Genomic DNA, 16,984 nt, shown 5'->3' with positions numbered 1-16,984 from the left:
CATCAAATGAACTGCTAAGGATTCAATAGCTTCAAATGGGAAAACCCACCAAGGATCTCTGTGAAAAAATTGTAATTAAATTATTTGCTATAATAAATTTTTTATTCCTTTATTACTCTATGTATGAATATCCCATTAACCTAGCAGCATGAGAAAAGAATGCTATTACTATAATATTTACATGGCCAATTTTTTTTGAAATTTTTTCTGCTCCATATAAAAACGGTACACTACTTATTGTTGCCACTGATACTGTAATACCTTCAAACAATATTAAAAATAATTTAATTAATATTTTCTTTTAGCTTTTACTATTTTTACCAATACTTGCCTAGCAAATAATTTGATGCACCTAATTCTTTAAGGTATAAAAATAAATAAGACTCAATAAAACCCCAACAATTTCCAAGAACAAACAAAAAAAATAAAAAAGCTATTACATGGGGTAACTTTAATAATCTTATCATATCTTTTAAAATATGATCAGCTGGCATTTTGATACCAACTGGCATCATTAAGAGAGTTATCATCGAAAATAGAAGTAATATATCATAAGTGTAAAATGCTGAAGAATAGTCCGTGTAACCTATAAAAAAATGTGAAGTTATTTTTATTTACTATGATCTTTATTTAACATGATTTGATTAATAATCAAACATTATCATATAAAGTTTAATTAATATTATAAATACCTTTTTTTGCACTCATTTTATCTATTAACCACCCAGTTAATGGAGAAAATAATGCCATACCAGCTGTAGAAAATAATCTTTCCCTTCCAAATTGTCCACCGTATCTTTGTATAAGATTTAAAGCTATTGGATCCATAACTGTTACTGATGCTGATAACATAGTAGTACCTATAAATCGTAACCCAAAATATATCCAAAATACTTTTTCATTTGATGGTTTGTATTCAGGGGGACAACGTTCAGGACCTCCAGTTCTATAAAATAAAATAAATACCATTAGATACCAATCAAAGTGTATAAATAAATACTTATAATTTTTTTTTTTTTATTACGTTTTTATTAGCCCATTAAAGGCCATAGCGGCCTCCCCCAAAGGAGGTTTCTTAACCATTTATACTACGGGACGGGTGGTTAGTCCGTCGCCATATAATAATATTTTATTATTTCATTTCATTCAAAATTTATTCTAAAGATCAAAGGAAACAATTTATATATGTTAAAATATTTTTAAACATAAAAGTTCAAAACTACATTGAATTTGATAAAGTTACCTAAATATACATTTTTGAAGCATACAATCAGCTGCCAATTCTTTAAGTTTGTTGTAAGTCAAATTTGTTGCTAATACTCTTCCTCCACAACGCAAATCATGATCAAGAAGTGCAGTAAAATTAACTCCTGATGAAATTAACATATCTGATGAAAAATGTTGACGAAAATCAGTGACTTGTTCATCCTGATCTGGTTCAGGCAACTCCATTCCTTTATAATATAATATATATAAATATTATAAAAATAATAATACCTAATCAGAGTAATATAACTTGATGACTTTTTATTTGTTAATTATAATCAAGAAAGGTTGCTAATTTTATTAGTGAAATAGGAATAAATGTTTGTAACTCTTAATTATCCAACTATGCATTGGTCCAATGGTTCTGACTCAGAGCTGCCACTCTGATTCCTAAATTCTACCCTATAAATAGTAATATAAACATATCTAAGTAATATCTTACCTAATGTTTCTGTTGGATCCATTAGACCTGGGTGCATATCTAAAACTACAAACACAGTAGCTTCTTTTTTAGTAGATGTCACATTGACATTATTAAGTCCAGCTCCTATATTTGCTATTTCATTTACTGTTTCATTACCATTGAGCAGAACTCCCATTCTTACTTTTTTCTTGGTATCAGATTTTTTTGTTCTGCGCAAATTCAACGTTATAAATGTAAATTATTTGAAAGTTTTTAAATAAATAATAGTGTATAAATTATATTTTCTCACGATGATTTTGTCAAATTTCTAGCTTGCTTTGTTTTCTCATAAATGAAAAATAAGTCTTTTTCATCAACTCCTTGGTTATGACTCGAACCTGGATGATTTGAAGATGGCATTATGCAATTTGGCAATGATTGCTTAAAAAAGATAGAATTATTAATCAAATAAAAATATACAAATTTAAACATTAATATGATGTACCAATGCTACAAATTATTTAATTCATAGATTTATTTTACTTGTAAATTTTATAACAATATTTTTGTTTGTATACTTGGGGTGGAGATCCGGCTATAAATGTCGGTGGCCTAACAGCTATACTTTGTTCGATCTTAGGTACTAAATCATTTTCTTCGCGTGGTATACTGTAGTCTCTCATTAAACAGTGGTCATCACATTCGTCTAATACCAAATTAATTTCCTCATCCTCTGGACACTCACGACTAGGACATGGGCTCCACCAAACCTTTAAAAGGTTATTTATTAAAAGTTTTTTTAATTTTTAAAAATATTCAGCTTTTATTAAATATTGTTGAAATTTTGTTTTTTTTAGTTCCAAAATGACGGTTTTATTCAAACCCTATATATTTATATATTCTATCTACAAAATTATACCTTATATTATATTTTATAATATTGTTAAAATTTCCATAGTCAATCTTAGAATTTATAATAAATTTTCTTAAATTCTATTTTTTTTACATAAAAATAAAAAATGTTCACTTACATCGACTTTACCAGATTCAGGATGTCTCATAACATATGCTGATGGTATTGCTCCAGGTGTTTCTGTTTGAGGTATTAATATTAGAGAATGATGAAAAATTGCATTTAAAGCTAAAGATATGAACAAAACTGGCTTATATTGACCAAATTTGTCGACTAGGAATCCTAAGACAGTTATTTTTTTATTTTTCACAAATTCGGTTTTTTATTGATTAATTATATGAATTAATACTAAAATGGACATTAATAATGATCTGTATTATAAATATTTAACATTAGTACCTGATACAGGCGGAGCTAAAAAAGTCGTTAGAGGTAGTGCTAGGTATACAATAGCTATTTCTTCTACAGATAAACCGATGCTCTGCATATGAATAGTCAAGTATGGTAATAATGATGAAGTAGCTATTTTAAAATAAGGTAAAACAGTATATGTGTAAATATGAAGTATTTTCAACTTTAACTACATTACTCACCTCCATACATCAAAAAGAGAGTCACTTTTAACATAATTAAATTATAATTAATATTGAATTTTTTACACAATCTCTGAATGGATCCATCTTCTTCGACTTTTGTTTTTTCTTTTGACATTTTTAATTATTATTTTTGACCAGCACGCACGATTATGTCCGACTACTAGACGTCAAAAGTCGTATGAAATGTTTTGACTAGTGGGTGTTTTAAAGAGGAGGAAAACTGTTGGGACCTTGTTTGAAGGAACTTATCTTTTACCTAATGTTATTGCACGTAATTACGTGTATACTATTGTTTTCAATGTTTGTTTTTACACAAACTGTACGCGATATCATAATATACTGCAGTTCATAATTGAGATTACAAAAATAAAGTCTAATAAATGAGCCGTTTATTATCATACAAGCGTTTATAATATTAAATATTGTGTTTATTAAAACAACTATTATGGGTCATAATTAAATAAATCAACTAAGTTTTACAAAAACAACATGTATAAAAATATATACACTTAAAAAAATCTCGTCAAGCACCGTTCTTNGTATATACACTTAAAAAAAATCTCGTCAAGCACCGTTCTTAATTTTATTGACCAGTCCGTTCAATGAATACTTGCTGTTGGGATTACTTAAAGCAACGAACTGTTGAGCTACTTCTTCAGCAACCTGAAATAACATATATTATAAACAAATGTTTTAATTTTCGCTAGTGCTATTTGAAAGGTAGCAAATTATTAGAAAGTAATACTATCAGTAGGCTAAGGTAATGTTTCGCTTATTTTCTTTAAATATCACCTGAATAAATTTACCAAAACAATGACGGTACAAACGTACTCATTTACATGAGATTGTTAAAATTGCTTAATAAATCACAAAATGTGAATTATAAAATTGATTTTTTTTGACATGACTTAAGTTTTCCTCAATATATATTGCTTATAGACGGATTATGACTAAAAATCAGTCTCCAATGAATGTCAATTATATAATAATATTTATATAAATAGTGACTGGAAGGGAGGAATGAAGTGAATCCTGTAACAATTTTCAAATTATTTCAAACAAAAATGTTTTATAATCAACCAGAAAATGTTAAAAAAAAAACGAGGCTATCGCCAAACTATCCACTTCCCGTTAGCAGTGCTAAAGTTTGCACATTTAAAAAGACTTTTCTTAATTTTTTAAAAATTTATTCATTAATATAAATTCTTAATCTGAAATAAAAAAAATCTCGATTTTTAAACTTTTTGACATTGCAAAGATTCAATTAATTCAGTTGTTGATAAAAATGACACCAATCTCAGAATAAATCAAGATTATCTGTTGGCTATTCATACTTTGTAAAATTATCAATAGAGTCAATAAATTAACTAAGTAAAGTAAAATAAAGGCGCTAGATTTATTAACGAATGGAAATAAGACTCTTTAATACTATCTCTGTTTAATGATAATAAAAAACGCGGCCTATTTCATACACACTATGGTTAAATAAAAATGAATTGTCCTTTGCTCTCTGACCTTAAACGACAATTATACATTTAAAATGACTCATAACAGAGTAATGCTTTGTACATAATTTAAAAACTGTGACTACATGACAGTATTATTTAAATACCCTCTAGCCATAGAGTTACTTCAATTTTTCGAGGAAGGAGTTTTTGTATTCTGAAAGATAAAAAAACTTCTCGCTTTGCTCATAATCGCTTAAATCTTCTAAGTTATTATTTTTGTTTGACGAAATTCATCCATATTATATCAATAAAAGGTTAAATAAAACATTTTAGAAAACTGAAAAAATCCGTATAATTACGCTAGGCGTGGGTTTAGAAGAGGACTTAAGAGGTCCGCAAGCCACATCTAAGTTGATGACCTTTTTTCCTCAATAATACATAAAAATGGCAACTAAGATAACAATCAAAATGGAAAACTTTTTTTGTTTTGTTTAATAGTGACACAAGTTGGGGATCTTCACATTCTTTAGACCGAATCTAAATTATGCCGTCTATTTTTACACTAGGTTTGATCTGGTTAACCAAAATTAATCATTTAAGAAAATGATTATACCCAATATATTTTTCAAAGTACAGCTAGGCTCTTCTAGCCATTATGATAATTTCGTTCCCAAAAAATTATGACTATTTTTTTTAAAACTTTACTCAGGACAACATTACTTTTGACCCCAGCTAAATTAGGCAGCTGCCTTGATCTTAACATTTTAAGGTCATTTTGGTAAATTTATTAATTTTTCTTTCCTAACAGATACATTAACATATTTTAATTATTATAATACGAAAAAGAAAAAATGAGCAATAGAAACAGAGTCCGGACAATCCCCATTAACAAAATTATGGAAGTTGAGGAAAATGAAAAAATGAAACTTCCCACTACATTACATACTAAAAGTAATTGAGACCTTTCCCGTGATAAATTTCTAAATACGCCACTAAAGAACGATCTTGAGACTATGCATGGTTATAGAATTACTTTATATTTATTTGATCTGACAAACAAATGTATAAAAAAAATATATTTACTTTTATTTGGGCTTCTAATGTAGAAGCACCTAAATGAGGAGTAGCAATAACTTTAGGATGTGCTATTAGGCTTTTGAGTTCAGCGCTCTTAGGCGGTTCCTCTGTTAATACATCTAACCCTGCGCCGTCGCACTGTCCATTCTAAAATTATACAACGTATTTAGAAAAATTAGTATAAGATTTATAATCTAAATCTTACATTTAATGCTCTATACAGTGCTGCTTCATCAACAATTCCTCCTCTGGCAACATTTATAATCTTTACTCCTCTTTTACATTTGATAAATACATCGTCGTTTAGTAGATCTGAAAAAAAATTAATAGCATTTACACTTTTTAACAAGTTATCTNTAGATCTGAAAAAAAAATTAATAGCATTTACACTTTTTAACAAGTTAACTATTATCAAGTCTGTATTTGAGGGCGTAGAGTTAAGTATTTACTAAATTTATTGTAATCACCAAAACTTATTTTTCAAAACGGTAGTTAAGGTCTTGCGATTATTAACATAATAATATAGAAAAAGTAAAGAATGTTTGCCTTGGGGTGTAGAATGTTTGAATACAGACCTGTATATTGTTGATTATTATAAAAATATACTTTTAGTTTGTGGTATTAATGGTGTATGCACTGTGATATAATCGGAAATTGGCCAAATTTCTTCTAGGCTAAGCAATTCCACCCCAAACCCTGCAGCAGATTCTTTGGTTATAATAGGATCGTAGCCAATAACCTAAAATATTATATTAATATATGTTACAAACAAAAGAAAATTAGTCAGTAAATAGTTACATAAATAAAAGTTGTATGAATTAGCATAGCTGAAAACTAAATTAACATATGATTATTAGATAACTAAAGGGCTTCGCTTTTGTAAACACAACAAACATTATCATATTTTATTGTAATAGAACTTCAAGAGTTTTAATATGTTATAAATACTTAAATAACTAATGCATATCGATTAAAATTGTAAAAATTAAATAAATATTAGTTTGTTAAAAATTAATTTACCTTCATTCCAAAAGCCTGCATCCTATAAGCTACTTCGCGACCAATTCTTCCTAATCCTAAAATTGCTAGAGTTTTGTTTTTAAGTTCAGTTCCCATGTATAACTTTCTGTCCCATCTACCTTCTTTTAAAGACTGACAGCCTTGAGGAACATGCCTTAAATAATCAAGACAATTATAAAAATTATTTTTCATTCAAAAAATGTTTCATAGTAAAAAATTATTAAGATATTTTAACATTTTTACTTGAAATCAGTAGTGTACTCAGAGAAAGGTATATTAAAATTAATACTTAAACTTATGAGTTGTTAAAGCTTGAATAATTACTAAGTTAAAACAATTTTTTTTTAATTTGTCTAGGATCAATAACACTTTAAGTTTTTATATGTACCACCGAGACCTTTTACTTTACACCTATCAACGCCTTTTATTTTATTAGGCAACTAAAAAAATTTTTTCCCTAATTAAACTTTGGTGTTCAAAACAAAAAATTGTTTTACGAATTATATATAGTAAAATAACAACTAAATTTGAGTTGGGTAAGATTTAAGATTTGTTTCTGACTTCGAATGCCTCAATATTAATTAATCATTTATTTTAGTTTATGATTCATTTATTATGTATATCATTATTAATAAGCTATAATACACATTGTTATAGCTATAAATCACATTGTTCGTGCAAAATATTAACTTTTTGGCAATAGAAATAGAAGTCACTAACCTTTGCTTCTTTAATCGGAGTCAATAAAGAAATTGAGATTATATAAAGAAACATATAACAATAAAAAAATCCTATATACACTTCCAAATTTAATTAAAATACTTTTTTTTAAAACTTTCAACAAAAATTCGTGTGGGTACTTTAACATCAAAGTACATTTAATTTTTTTTAATTAAATGGTTGATATACTTATAAAATTTTATTTTTAAACTGATTTCGCAATATTTTAAGTATTGAATTCAGATAACATTTATAAGTATCAAATTGATTTGCTCTACTCGATGATTTTTTTATACTTTGATTATTGAAACTTAAAATTATAGAGTTTATACAAAAATAATGGAATTACCTGGCCAATGACATGATAAACGTACATGTTAATTCGCACGCACTGTTTGAATTACCACCGGGAGTACTGAAATATATAAAATAAAGTAAATATTCATAAAAAAAATTATTTGTTTCAATAAATACAATAAAATTACCTAGTAATTTCTACATGTCATTAATACAAGACTTTCTCTAAAAATAAAAAATTATAACTAATAAAAAGAGACAAAATCTTTGATAAAGATTGTTTTCTGGATCCGCGTTTAAATGCACAGTATTTGTTTTATTTTTTTATTTATATTATACAATCTGTTACAAATTAGAACAACAAGAATGTCAAGATTATGATTGGTATGAAAAACATAGTTAACCAAAGACATAGCTTCTAGTTATAAAAAAAAAAACACTGTTTCTTTTATTTTATTATTAAATTCTTTTATTAATTAAGGAATATATCTGCTTTAATTTCGTTTAGATTGTCTGCGTGGATTGCCAGAAACGTATATTTTGTATAAGTTAACTATTAGTGGGATTGTAATTTTTTGTAAAAGCGTTAATAGTTTTGTTTAGATTTATTAGTTATTTTTAAAAATTTTAAATCACAGTAGATAGTTTCGGAACAAATTCAGTTTAGCTACTACACAATTTTTTTCATTTTTTTAATCGATTTGTTTTATTTTCACTGATTACGAATATTCAAAAATAAAATGTTATTCAAGTATAGTTGGAAAGTCATAGTACTTTTAAGTTAGCATATAACTCTGTTATTAGACTTCGAGCACTCCATTAATAACCTTGCGAATGTAGTTTTTGTTAACGGTTTATAAAGCAAAAAAACTCTTTTTGAGAGTATATATAAATAAGATTGTAAATTGGGAAACCTATACTCCTTCATTTTTGTCTTCAAGATCAATTTTTCGATATTTTTCTTAATAATATGCAATTTGCAAACAAATATTATTAGTTTGAACAAAATTTTGGGGTCATATATGCTTTCCATTTCCGGTGACTGATTCAATCCTTTACGGGACTCCTATGGGATGGGGGCTCACGCATATTAGAATAAAATGTAAAATAAAATGCGCCAAAACTCAAACTATTATATTTTAAAAATAGATATCGCTATGGTAAAATTATATTATAAGTATACTGTAAATTCAGTATCTATATAATTTTTCTTATAAAAGTTGTTACTTAGTTTTAAGTTGTTAGTTAATATAATTATAAAAGATTTTACTATTATATAACTCAAGTATTCAACATGTACAAGTCATAAAAATGAAAAATCCGTATTTTCATTAGCTACCGATTAGTATATTATATTATATTATACATTATACATTATCATTATCGTATATTATACATGTATTTTAACTCAAAAATTCAAAATTTTACAGTTTTATGTTTAGTAAACAAATGAACTTAATATATTATAAATTAAAATGCAATTTATTATTTAAAAAAATAACCTCAAATATTTTAATAAATGCAAAATATGTTATCATTTGAAAAAAACATAGTTGAAACCCTTTTAAGGATTAAGGGATAAACTTAAAAAATCTTACATAATTAACTAATAATTCAAAAATAAATATTTAACTAAAAGTAACCAAAAAGAAAAAGAAAGAATTTAAAAATTATTGATACCTGTGATTAATTAAATGGTTTATGATAAATGGGTCATTCTACATATAAATACATCATTTATATTAAAATATAAGGGGCGAGGAGTAAAAAATTTATATCGAAGGTACTTTTAAGAAAAAAGATAAAATTTAAAAAGTGATGCCGATTTTGAACTTAAAAGCCTAAAAAAATATATACATATATTGATATATAACAGTAAAAATTAACTAAATAACAAAATTAAACCCTCCTTGTAATGGAGCAAAAAAAAATTTCAAATTTGAAATCGGTGATTTCAAATACATAAGATACAATCCTATTTATAATTTAAAAGTTAAATTTCTTATTGATATCAATTTTGACGTGATAAAACTGCTTTCATCTCACTGTATCACGCCCTCAAACCCCTAGAGAACAGAAAATCTAGCCAAATACTAACCTAATAAAACTCGTTGGACTGAAAGGCAGTGCCCCGACAAAATCAAACTGCCACACGTGCGCGCGGTCTGATAATAGCCTTATATGCAAACTTTAAATTGTTATAACTTCTATTGACCAGCATTTGCATGCTCAGTAATAAGTGTAAAAAAATGAATATAAAAATCTTGTGGGATATAAATTCAATTTATATCATAGTTTCATTGTGACACATGGTAATTTTTTTTTAAAAATTATACTATAGTATATTAAAATAAGGTAAAATTAATGGTAAAAATTAAAAAGTATTCACTATTTCAGTATTATTTGGAAAAATATATTAACTTATTAAACGTAAAGTATTACTTAATACATGCATATATGTATCAATTAAACATTTCAGTGTTAAATCGTTAAAATCGAGCAAGCCAATTGAAATAATTAGATTGTAAGTGTTAATATTAATTGTTAAGAGTTAATAGACTAAATTGATAAATAACTTTCTTATCTATATAAAACATGACACACATTTAATTAAGAACAATAAAACGCTTTGTAAATTAACAAAAGTTTATCTCAATTGCTTCAAAGAAATTCATCTAACCATTACCTATTTAAAATAAAATTAATAAAAAATGTTTTCTTCCGCGAAAAAATTCCAAACATTATATGCAACGATTTACATTGTATATATAAATTGAACGAATAATTCATTCAAGTGTTAATCAAAGTAGTTATTAAATTTGAGTATTTTAAAAGTGAAATAACAAAAATACATTCAAAAACTATTCATATTATTAGGAAAATCTCTCATTTAATCAATCAGGAAATATTTTGGAATACAAATTAATTATTATTTTTTCAGATTTATTTTAAAAATTTCTGTTTTTGAACATCTTCGTTTTAACCGAATTATTTATATAGGATATTAAATACTTAAACATAAAAAAAACCCGAAAATTGTCTTTCACTCATCAAACTATTATGTTTAAAAAACTTGGTGTAGAATAATATTTTAACTATTTTCTGTATAGTTATTAAATTTAAAATAGATGTTAAAATAGAAATTAAACTTATAAAGAATTTTTTTTGTTCTATTTAAATATTTGATTTTAAGAAATTACATAATTCTTATGCAAACTATTAATAGCTCGAGGATCATATCCAAGAACGAAAATATAGATTGAAGAGTAATAACCCTCCTTACAATTTATATGATGACTAAAAAAGTTAATTTAATCCCGTATACGTATGATAGCGCTCCTTGATTTCTAAAATCAATTTTAAACTTAAAAATAGGGCTGGGTCGAAATTACTTTTTTCCGATATCTGATAATTCAATATTAAAATTTTAAAGAATATTCTACTTTTCAGTACAATAATCAACAGAACCACCAGAATGTATCATTAGACGTATTTTAGCCCTTTCAATTCACTATATGCTACTAATAACACGAATAAATAGAATACCGATAAAAACACGATATCTCATTTATCGTATTGTCTATCATCTACTCAATTATTATGATAAAAGAATAATTTAAAAATATATATAATTATAAAATAAAATAATAATAATAATAATAATGATATAATAAAATATATAATTAAATCAATACAAGAATAAAAATAACACTAAATTAAAGTATGAATTTTATTTAGTCTCAAGCTCAATTTTCAAAAATTAACGGGAGCGGTAACATAATTTTTCCATCCTGATGCATTTGATCTATTTATCAATTTGTATGTAATAAAAGGTCATTTATACATAATAAGTGTAAAAGTTTTAACGAATGCTGCTGGGCATAACTTTACCCTTAAAACCACAACTTAAATACGGATTTGTATTCACTGATAAAATTATTATCATATTATCACCCGTTAATATAAAATCAATTACGATGATTAAAATAATAAAAGAATTAAAAATAATAAATACTATAAAGCCCCTCAAAATTATTTCTTAACACCAATAAGAGTTTTAAAAACAAAAATCTTTCATAAGATAGATAATTTACTCAACATTATACACGAATTAGTAAATTCTCTAAATGTTTAACCCTTTAAACAAATATTAAGAAATCCGTCAATAAATAATATTTATGATTTACAAATCAGTTGTACTTACTTAAGAACCAAAACACCCATATTAGTTGCCGACTCCAAGTCGATGTTATCCACTCCAGTACCGGCTCTACCGACAACCTTCAGGCCATACTGTGCTCCAGCCTCCAATACTTCTTTGGTCACTTTTGTTTCGGATCTAACTACCAACCCATCATACGACCCAGTCTGATTGAAAAAAGAAATCGGTTTTTTATAACACCACAATTATTTAAGTTAGAAACATTTTCTTACTTTTAACTCATCTATGAGAGCTTCAGTGGACAATTTGTACATTGATCGTACTTTGATACCGTTGTTTTCTAAGACAGTGGCGCAAGCAGCATCGCAAGCATCGCTGATGAGCACTTTCTTAATGAGCACACGTGGGTTAGCAGACATGATTACTGAACGGTGTACAAGACACAAGTGAAATAAAACACACTCGTGACACTGGTGAGTAGCCCGACTGGTTTTTCAATAATGATTTATAGCAAGTGGTTCGAAAACCACTAGTTAAAATTACTGTAACATTAATAAGTCGCATGCCATTTCGTTTGGAATTTCTTATCTATCAATAAAATATAACGATGTGTACAAAGCACAATCGGCTCCATTTAACCCTATGAAATACTTTGATTTAATTGTATTTTAATCATTTCTACACTTATACTATAGTTTTTTACTTTATAGTTTTTATTTTCACTATTTGAAACACGATGTAACAGGATTTTTTAAACAATTATATATACGATTATAAATAAATAAATATTATATATTCACGAGCCTTACACAAACATAATGACGCTTTTGTGAAGAAATAATAAGATATTTAAAATAATTCGTTACTAAGAATAATTGGGTGAACCTAAAACTATATAACGCATAACTCTAACACATGACATTTAACATACAGCTCAGCCAGATGTTATAACTTATAAGTTTATTTAGGAAGTACGAGATATTGGGAATACCGACCTTACATATTTAACTGAAGAAAATAAATAACAAATACAAAACAGTTGACAAATTTTTATCATCAGTCCTTTAAAATTAAATAAGCAATAAATAACAATTAAACCCCATAAAAAATATTNTAAAATTAAATAAGCAATAAATAATAATTAAACCCCATAAAAAATATTTAACATCTAACATACATTAATTGTAAGTTGATATTACTTAAAAATACATTAACTGGTCGATACAAAATACAGGTAAATAGGCAATAAAGTACTAATTTATTTCAACAAAGTGTTAATGAAAGAATCTATTTTAAATAGTACACGTATATAACTTAAAAGACAACATGTATTAACACTAAGTTGGCGTGCTAAGCGTATTTAAACGTTTAAAAAAATCACAGAAAATTTTAACAACAAAATTTTTCTAATAGAAGGTTTTTTTCTAATTAACTGCTAAAAATTAATTAAAATTATTCTTGTAAAAATTAATAAGAGTAATAAATTAAACAAGACAATATAACAGATTAAAATGAAAGGACTATTTATAAAAAATAAAATTATTTTTAAATTACTTCGAATCACATAGTATAATAATTTTCTAGTAGAATTTTTAAGTAGATTTAATTTTTTTGTTTTTCGTATGTTGTTATTATCACAATCCAATAAAATTTTTAATTTTTTATTCAAGTTTTGATTTTTTGAACGATTCTTCTTGTTGTGCAACTCTTTTTTTATCTTTCCATGGTTCATTATTGCATAACACAGTATTTGTTAAATCACAAAAGCGATTTCTAATCTTTTGCAAAGTTTGTGCGTCGTCAGCAGCTGTTGTTTTTATATCATTTTCGTTCAAATATCCGTTCACGGGAAATTCCACAGAGTTTTGGCCAAGCGACTTGGTTATATCTTCATACCAGAACTGAGATGATGGCGTGGACCTATTTTCTGGCTCAACCATGTCGGGCAACAGTTCCGACATGGTGGAAGTTGTACCATAATCGGTTGACGAGCTGCACGGCGAAGGAGTGGTATCACCGATACCCATAACGAACTTATCGTACTCGGGTACACTGGAGTTATCAAGATCCCAAGACGGAGCTGCAGCGGGCGTTATGTTAATCTTACCATCGACTGACAAGTCCATTAATGTGTAGCTATTATTAACAGATGGTTCCGTCGTATCATTTTTGCCAATTGTAGTAAATAAACTGTTAGGAGAACTTGTTCTGGGAACATTCTCCTTATTGTCCGGAAGCGTTGAGGGTATTTTCTCAAGAGATATTTCTGATGTCTCACATTCTTTTTGGGTTTTATCATCAACATTTTTCTGCATTTGTTTAGTTTTTACTTGCTGGTTTGGAGTACGTTTTTTTGGTGTTGATTTCGGTGTCTTTATGTTTGGTACAGAAGTTGAAGGGGAATTCCGTTGCTTTGTGTGTTGTTGTTGCAAAATATTTCCTTGTAGAGGAAACGACAAGGTTCGGCATTTTTGTAGTGAAGACGAAGGAACATTTCGTTCTCTAAGAGGTTTAGGAGTTACCACAATTTTTTTATTGTCTGGCGGTAAAGGCTGTTTAAAATTGTTCTCGGATGATAAGCTTCTATTCTGAAGTTCTTTAGGTTTCTTCGAACGAATACATTTAACAGGGGTTCGTGATGTAGAAGATAGCAAAGGAGGAGTTTGAGGTACTTTAAACTCCGGTTCAGGCTTAATTATTGCAAAAGATATAGCAGGCAGTTTTTTTAACAAAGATATAACCTCATTACTTTCTTTGTTCTCAATTGGAGTAATAGTAACTTCTTTAGAAAATTTTTTTGATAGTTCTGGTTTAATAATTCTACACGCATCTATACCACTGAAAAATAAAATAAGAATTCGTTACGAAAAAATAAACACTAAATGTTTCAAATGATAAAAAGTAAAATGTTAAAATTGTTTTTGTCAAATAAATAATGATTAGATGATTTTTTTAAATAATGTGTATCTTATATTAATTTTTGAAATTCTTAAATAAAGGATTATGCTTGAAATATTTGTCGCCACGTAGATTTTTTTTTTAATGGAATCCAAAATGTTCAGTGAGTCAGGAAACATGTCAATTGTTACTAACAATGAGAACAATATAAACCCGTTTCCTTACTTACTGAATTTCTGTAAATAACTTTTTATTTTTTGGAACCCCTCAATTATATTTAATTTTGGATTAATTTTTACCTGAGTATTAAATAATATGTATCTATTGTAGCGTTAAAAGGCAAACCTACCTTACTTGGCAACCTTAATAACTAGACGAGTACATTCTGATAAATTGAATATTGGTACAAAATAACTTAAATAATAATAATAACCAATTATGATTGAAATCTGATAGCAATTTTTATCATTTTAGTAGATATAACATATGCACAGGTTGTTTTGTTTTATGTTCAGTCATCAAATACGCGAATGAAAGACAAAATAATTTTTTTGATCATCGACTAAGTTTTCCCTAAAGCGTTGTATTGAATACAAGAATTTTACTGCAATTCATAGTTTGATATTAATTTTAATATTAATTAATATTTTTGATATTAATTATAAAAACAATGAAGAAATTTAATGTTTAGAATAAAAATTATAATAAAAAGTATTATGAATAAAACTTATTAAATGTAAAAAATGAAATTTTCTATTTTCTATTTGAAAAATATCTTGCTGTGGTTCTATATTTATTTAAAGACAATGTACTTGGTTTTTTTATCTAAATTTTATTTTGCTATCTAAATAAAATAAATTATACTAATTTTATTTTATTTACTCATAAGTACAATTTTTTCTTTCAAAGATAATATATTGTAACAAATTTCAAATCTCATCAAGTTATAATCTAATGTATTTTAATAATTATTTAAAATATTTGTACTGTAAATTTTAACATTAACAGGAAAATATCAAGTATGACTAAAATAATTAAAAACATAATGGAAACAGGATTAAAGCCACTAAAAGATGGACTTTTTTTAAAACATTTGTTATTAGATACTTGCGATGATTATTCATTTAAATAATTATAAAAAATAAATCAATAATGCTAAGTTAAATAACGAAGTTATACTTAGTATTCTTACAGTTTATGAAGTAGAAAAGATATTAAGTTGTAGTACATTTCTATACAAATTTCTAACAATAAAAATAAAAATATCTTAATAAAAACAACTAGACCCATTCTTTCATATTCATATTTTTTATTAAACTTTTATGGAAAGGATATTTTTATAAGTAGATTGATTATTGATATTCCGTGGTTTCTCCCATTTAAATATAGTTATATGAAAATGACATCTTTGACTGATAATTTTAAATAGAAAAAAAAATCCACATGGAACTAGGTAGGATGAACATGAAGATTATTGAATTATTAATATTTAACTCCTCACAACATAAATTAAAAATTTGACATTGAAATAAAAAAAATTGTATTCTACAACAATTCTAACAGTGATCCCTTATTGCACATAAAATTTAAAACAACTTTTGTAGTCATGAATATACACACTTTGACGCAATGAAGAGTTAATGCTCTAGTTTTCTTTAACAAATTCATTATACACGTCATCACTTTTTTAAGTAATGCCATAAAAAAATATGTCTCAATAATATAATCGATTTTTAACCAACATAAAGCTTTTATTTATTAAAAGTTGCTTAAATATAAACTTTTATTATTGTGGTTTCAACATCATCATTGTTATTAAAAATGTTATTAATGCAGTCCAATTATTTTTTTTATCACACTTCANTTATTAAAAATGTTATTAATGCAGTCCAATTATTTTTTTTATCACACTTCAAAAAAGGAGGAATATAGACATAAATATTAGATTTTTGCCAAAAAATGTTCAAAAGAAAGACAATTTTTGTTCGAAATATCTAATTTTATTGAATCTTTTATTCAAATAAAGCCTCAAGTCCAAATTTTGAATTTTTTTATAAAAAAAGTACACATATTTTTTTTAAAAGAAGTTTAAATCATTTGTTTATCATCATTAAACTAATTTAATTTGTTAATTAAATAGCTAGTTTATTATTAATTTCCATAATTTTTATTTTTAATATTGGA

General features: G+C 26.2%; 3 protein-coding genes across 4 annotated transcripts in view; all 3 read right to left on the bottom strand.

The window, feature by feature from the left end:
- Positions 1–6: 6 nt before the first annotated feature.
- LOC126900957 (uncharacterized) lies at positions 7–3,441 on the bottom strand (the record flags this gene model as incomplete). Its single annotated transcript, XM_050676997.1, has 11 exons — positions 3,176–3,441; positions 2,982–3,104; positions 2,701–2,864; positions 2,248–2,439; positions 1,980–2,110; positions 1,709–1,899; positions 1,244–1,454; positions 693–946; positions 332–586; positions 117–261; positions 7–58 (listed from the first exon to the last, which is right to left on the bottom strand). Coding segments are annotated over exons 1-11 (1,836 nt in total), but the record flags the coding sequence as incomplete, so codon positions are not given.
- Positions 3,442–3,545: 104 nt separating this feature from the next.
- On the bottom strand, positions 3,546–12,387 carry LOC126900958 (D-3-phosphoglycerate dehydrogenase). The gene is made up of 9 exons (XM_050676998.1): positions 12,175–12,387; positions 11,945–12,108; positions 7,793–7,858; positions 6,724–6,877; positions 6,310–6,442; positions 5,909–6,015; positions 5,710–5,850; positions 3,718–3,841; positions 3,546–3,677 (listed from the first exon to the last, which is right to left on the bottom strand). The coding sequence occupies exons 1-8, from the start codon at positions 12,319–12,321 to the stop codon at positions 3,743–3,745; spliced, it is 1,011 nt and encodes a 336-aa protein (XP_050532955.1). The 5' UTR covers positions 12,322–12,387; the 3' UTR covers positions 3,546–3,677; positions 3,718–3,742.
- An 886-nt stretch (positions 12,388–13,273) lies between these two features.
- LOC126903170 (uncharacterized) overlaps positions 13,274–16,984 on the bottom strand; it is an 11,104-nt gene continuing 7,393 nt past the window's right edge. Inside the window, exon 4 of one of the 2 annotated variants that reach the window (XM_050681195.1) lies at positions 13,274–14,643. In XM_050681195.1, coding sequence (XP_050537152.1) covers positions 13,564–14,643 — 1,080 coding nt within the window. In that variant the 3' untranslated portion in view covers positions 13,274–13,563. Of the gene's footprint in view, positions 14,741–16,984 lie in introns of both variants that reach the window. The other variant, XM_050681192.1, reaches the window with a different exon arrangement.

This window comes from Daktulosphaira vitifoliae, unplaced genomic scaffold (genome assembly GCF_025091365.1).
Source record: "Daktulosphaira vitifoliae isolate Bord-2020 unplaced genomic scaffold, ASM2509136v1 Scaffold_3, whole genome shotgun sequence".
Taxonomy (NCBI): domain Eukaryota; kingdom Metazoa; phylum Arthropoda; class Insecta; order Hemiptera; family Phylloxeridae; genus Daktulosphaira; species Daktulosphaira vitifoliae.
The sequence above is the reverse complement of the archived record's forward strand: the minus strand, read 5'-3'. Positions and strand labels throughout refer to the sequence as shown.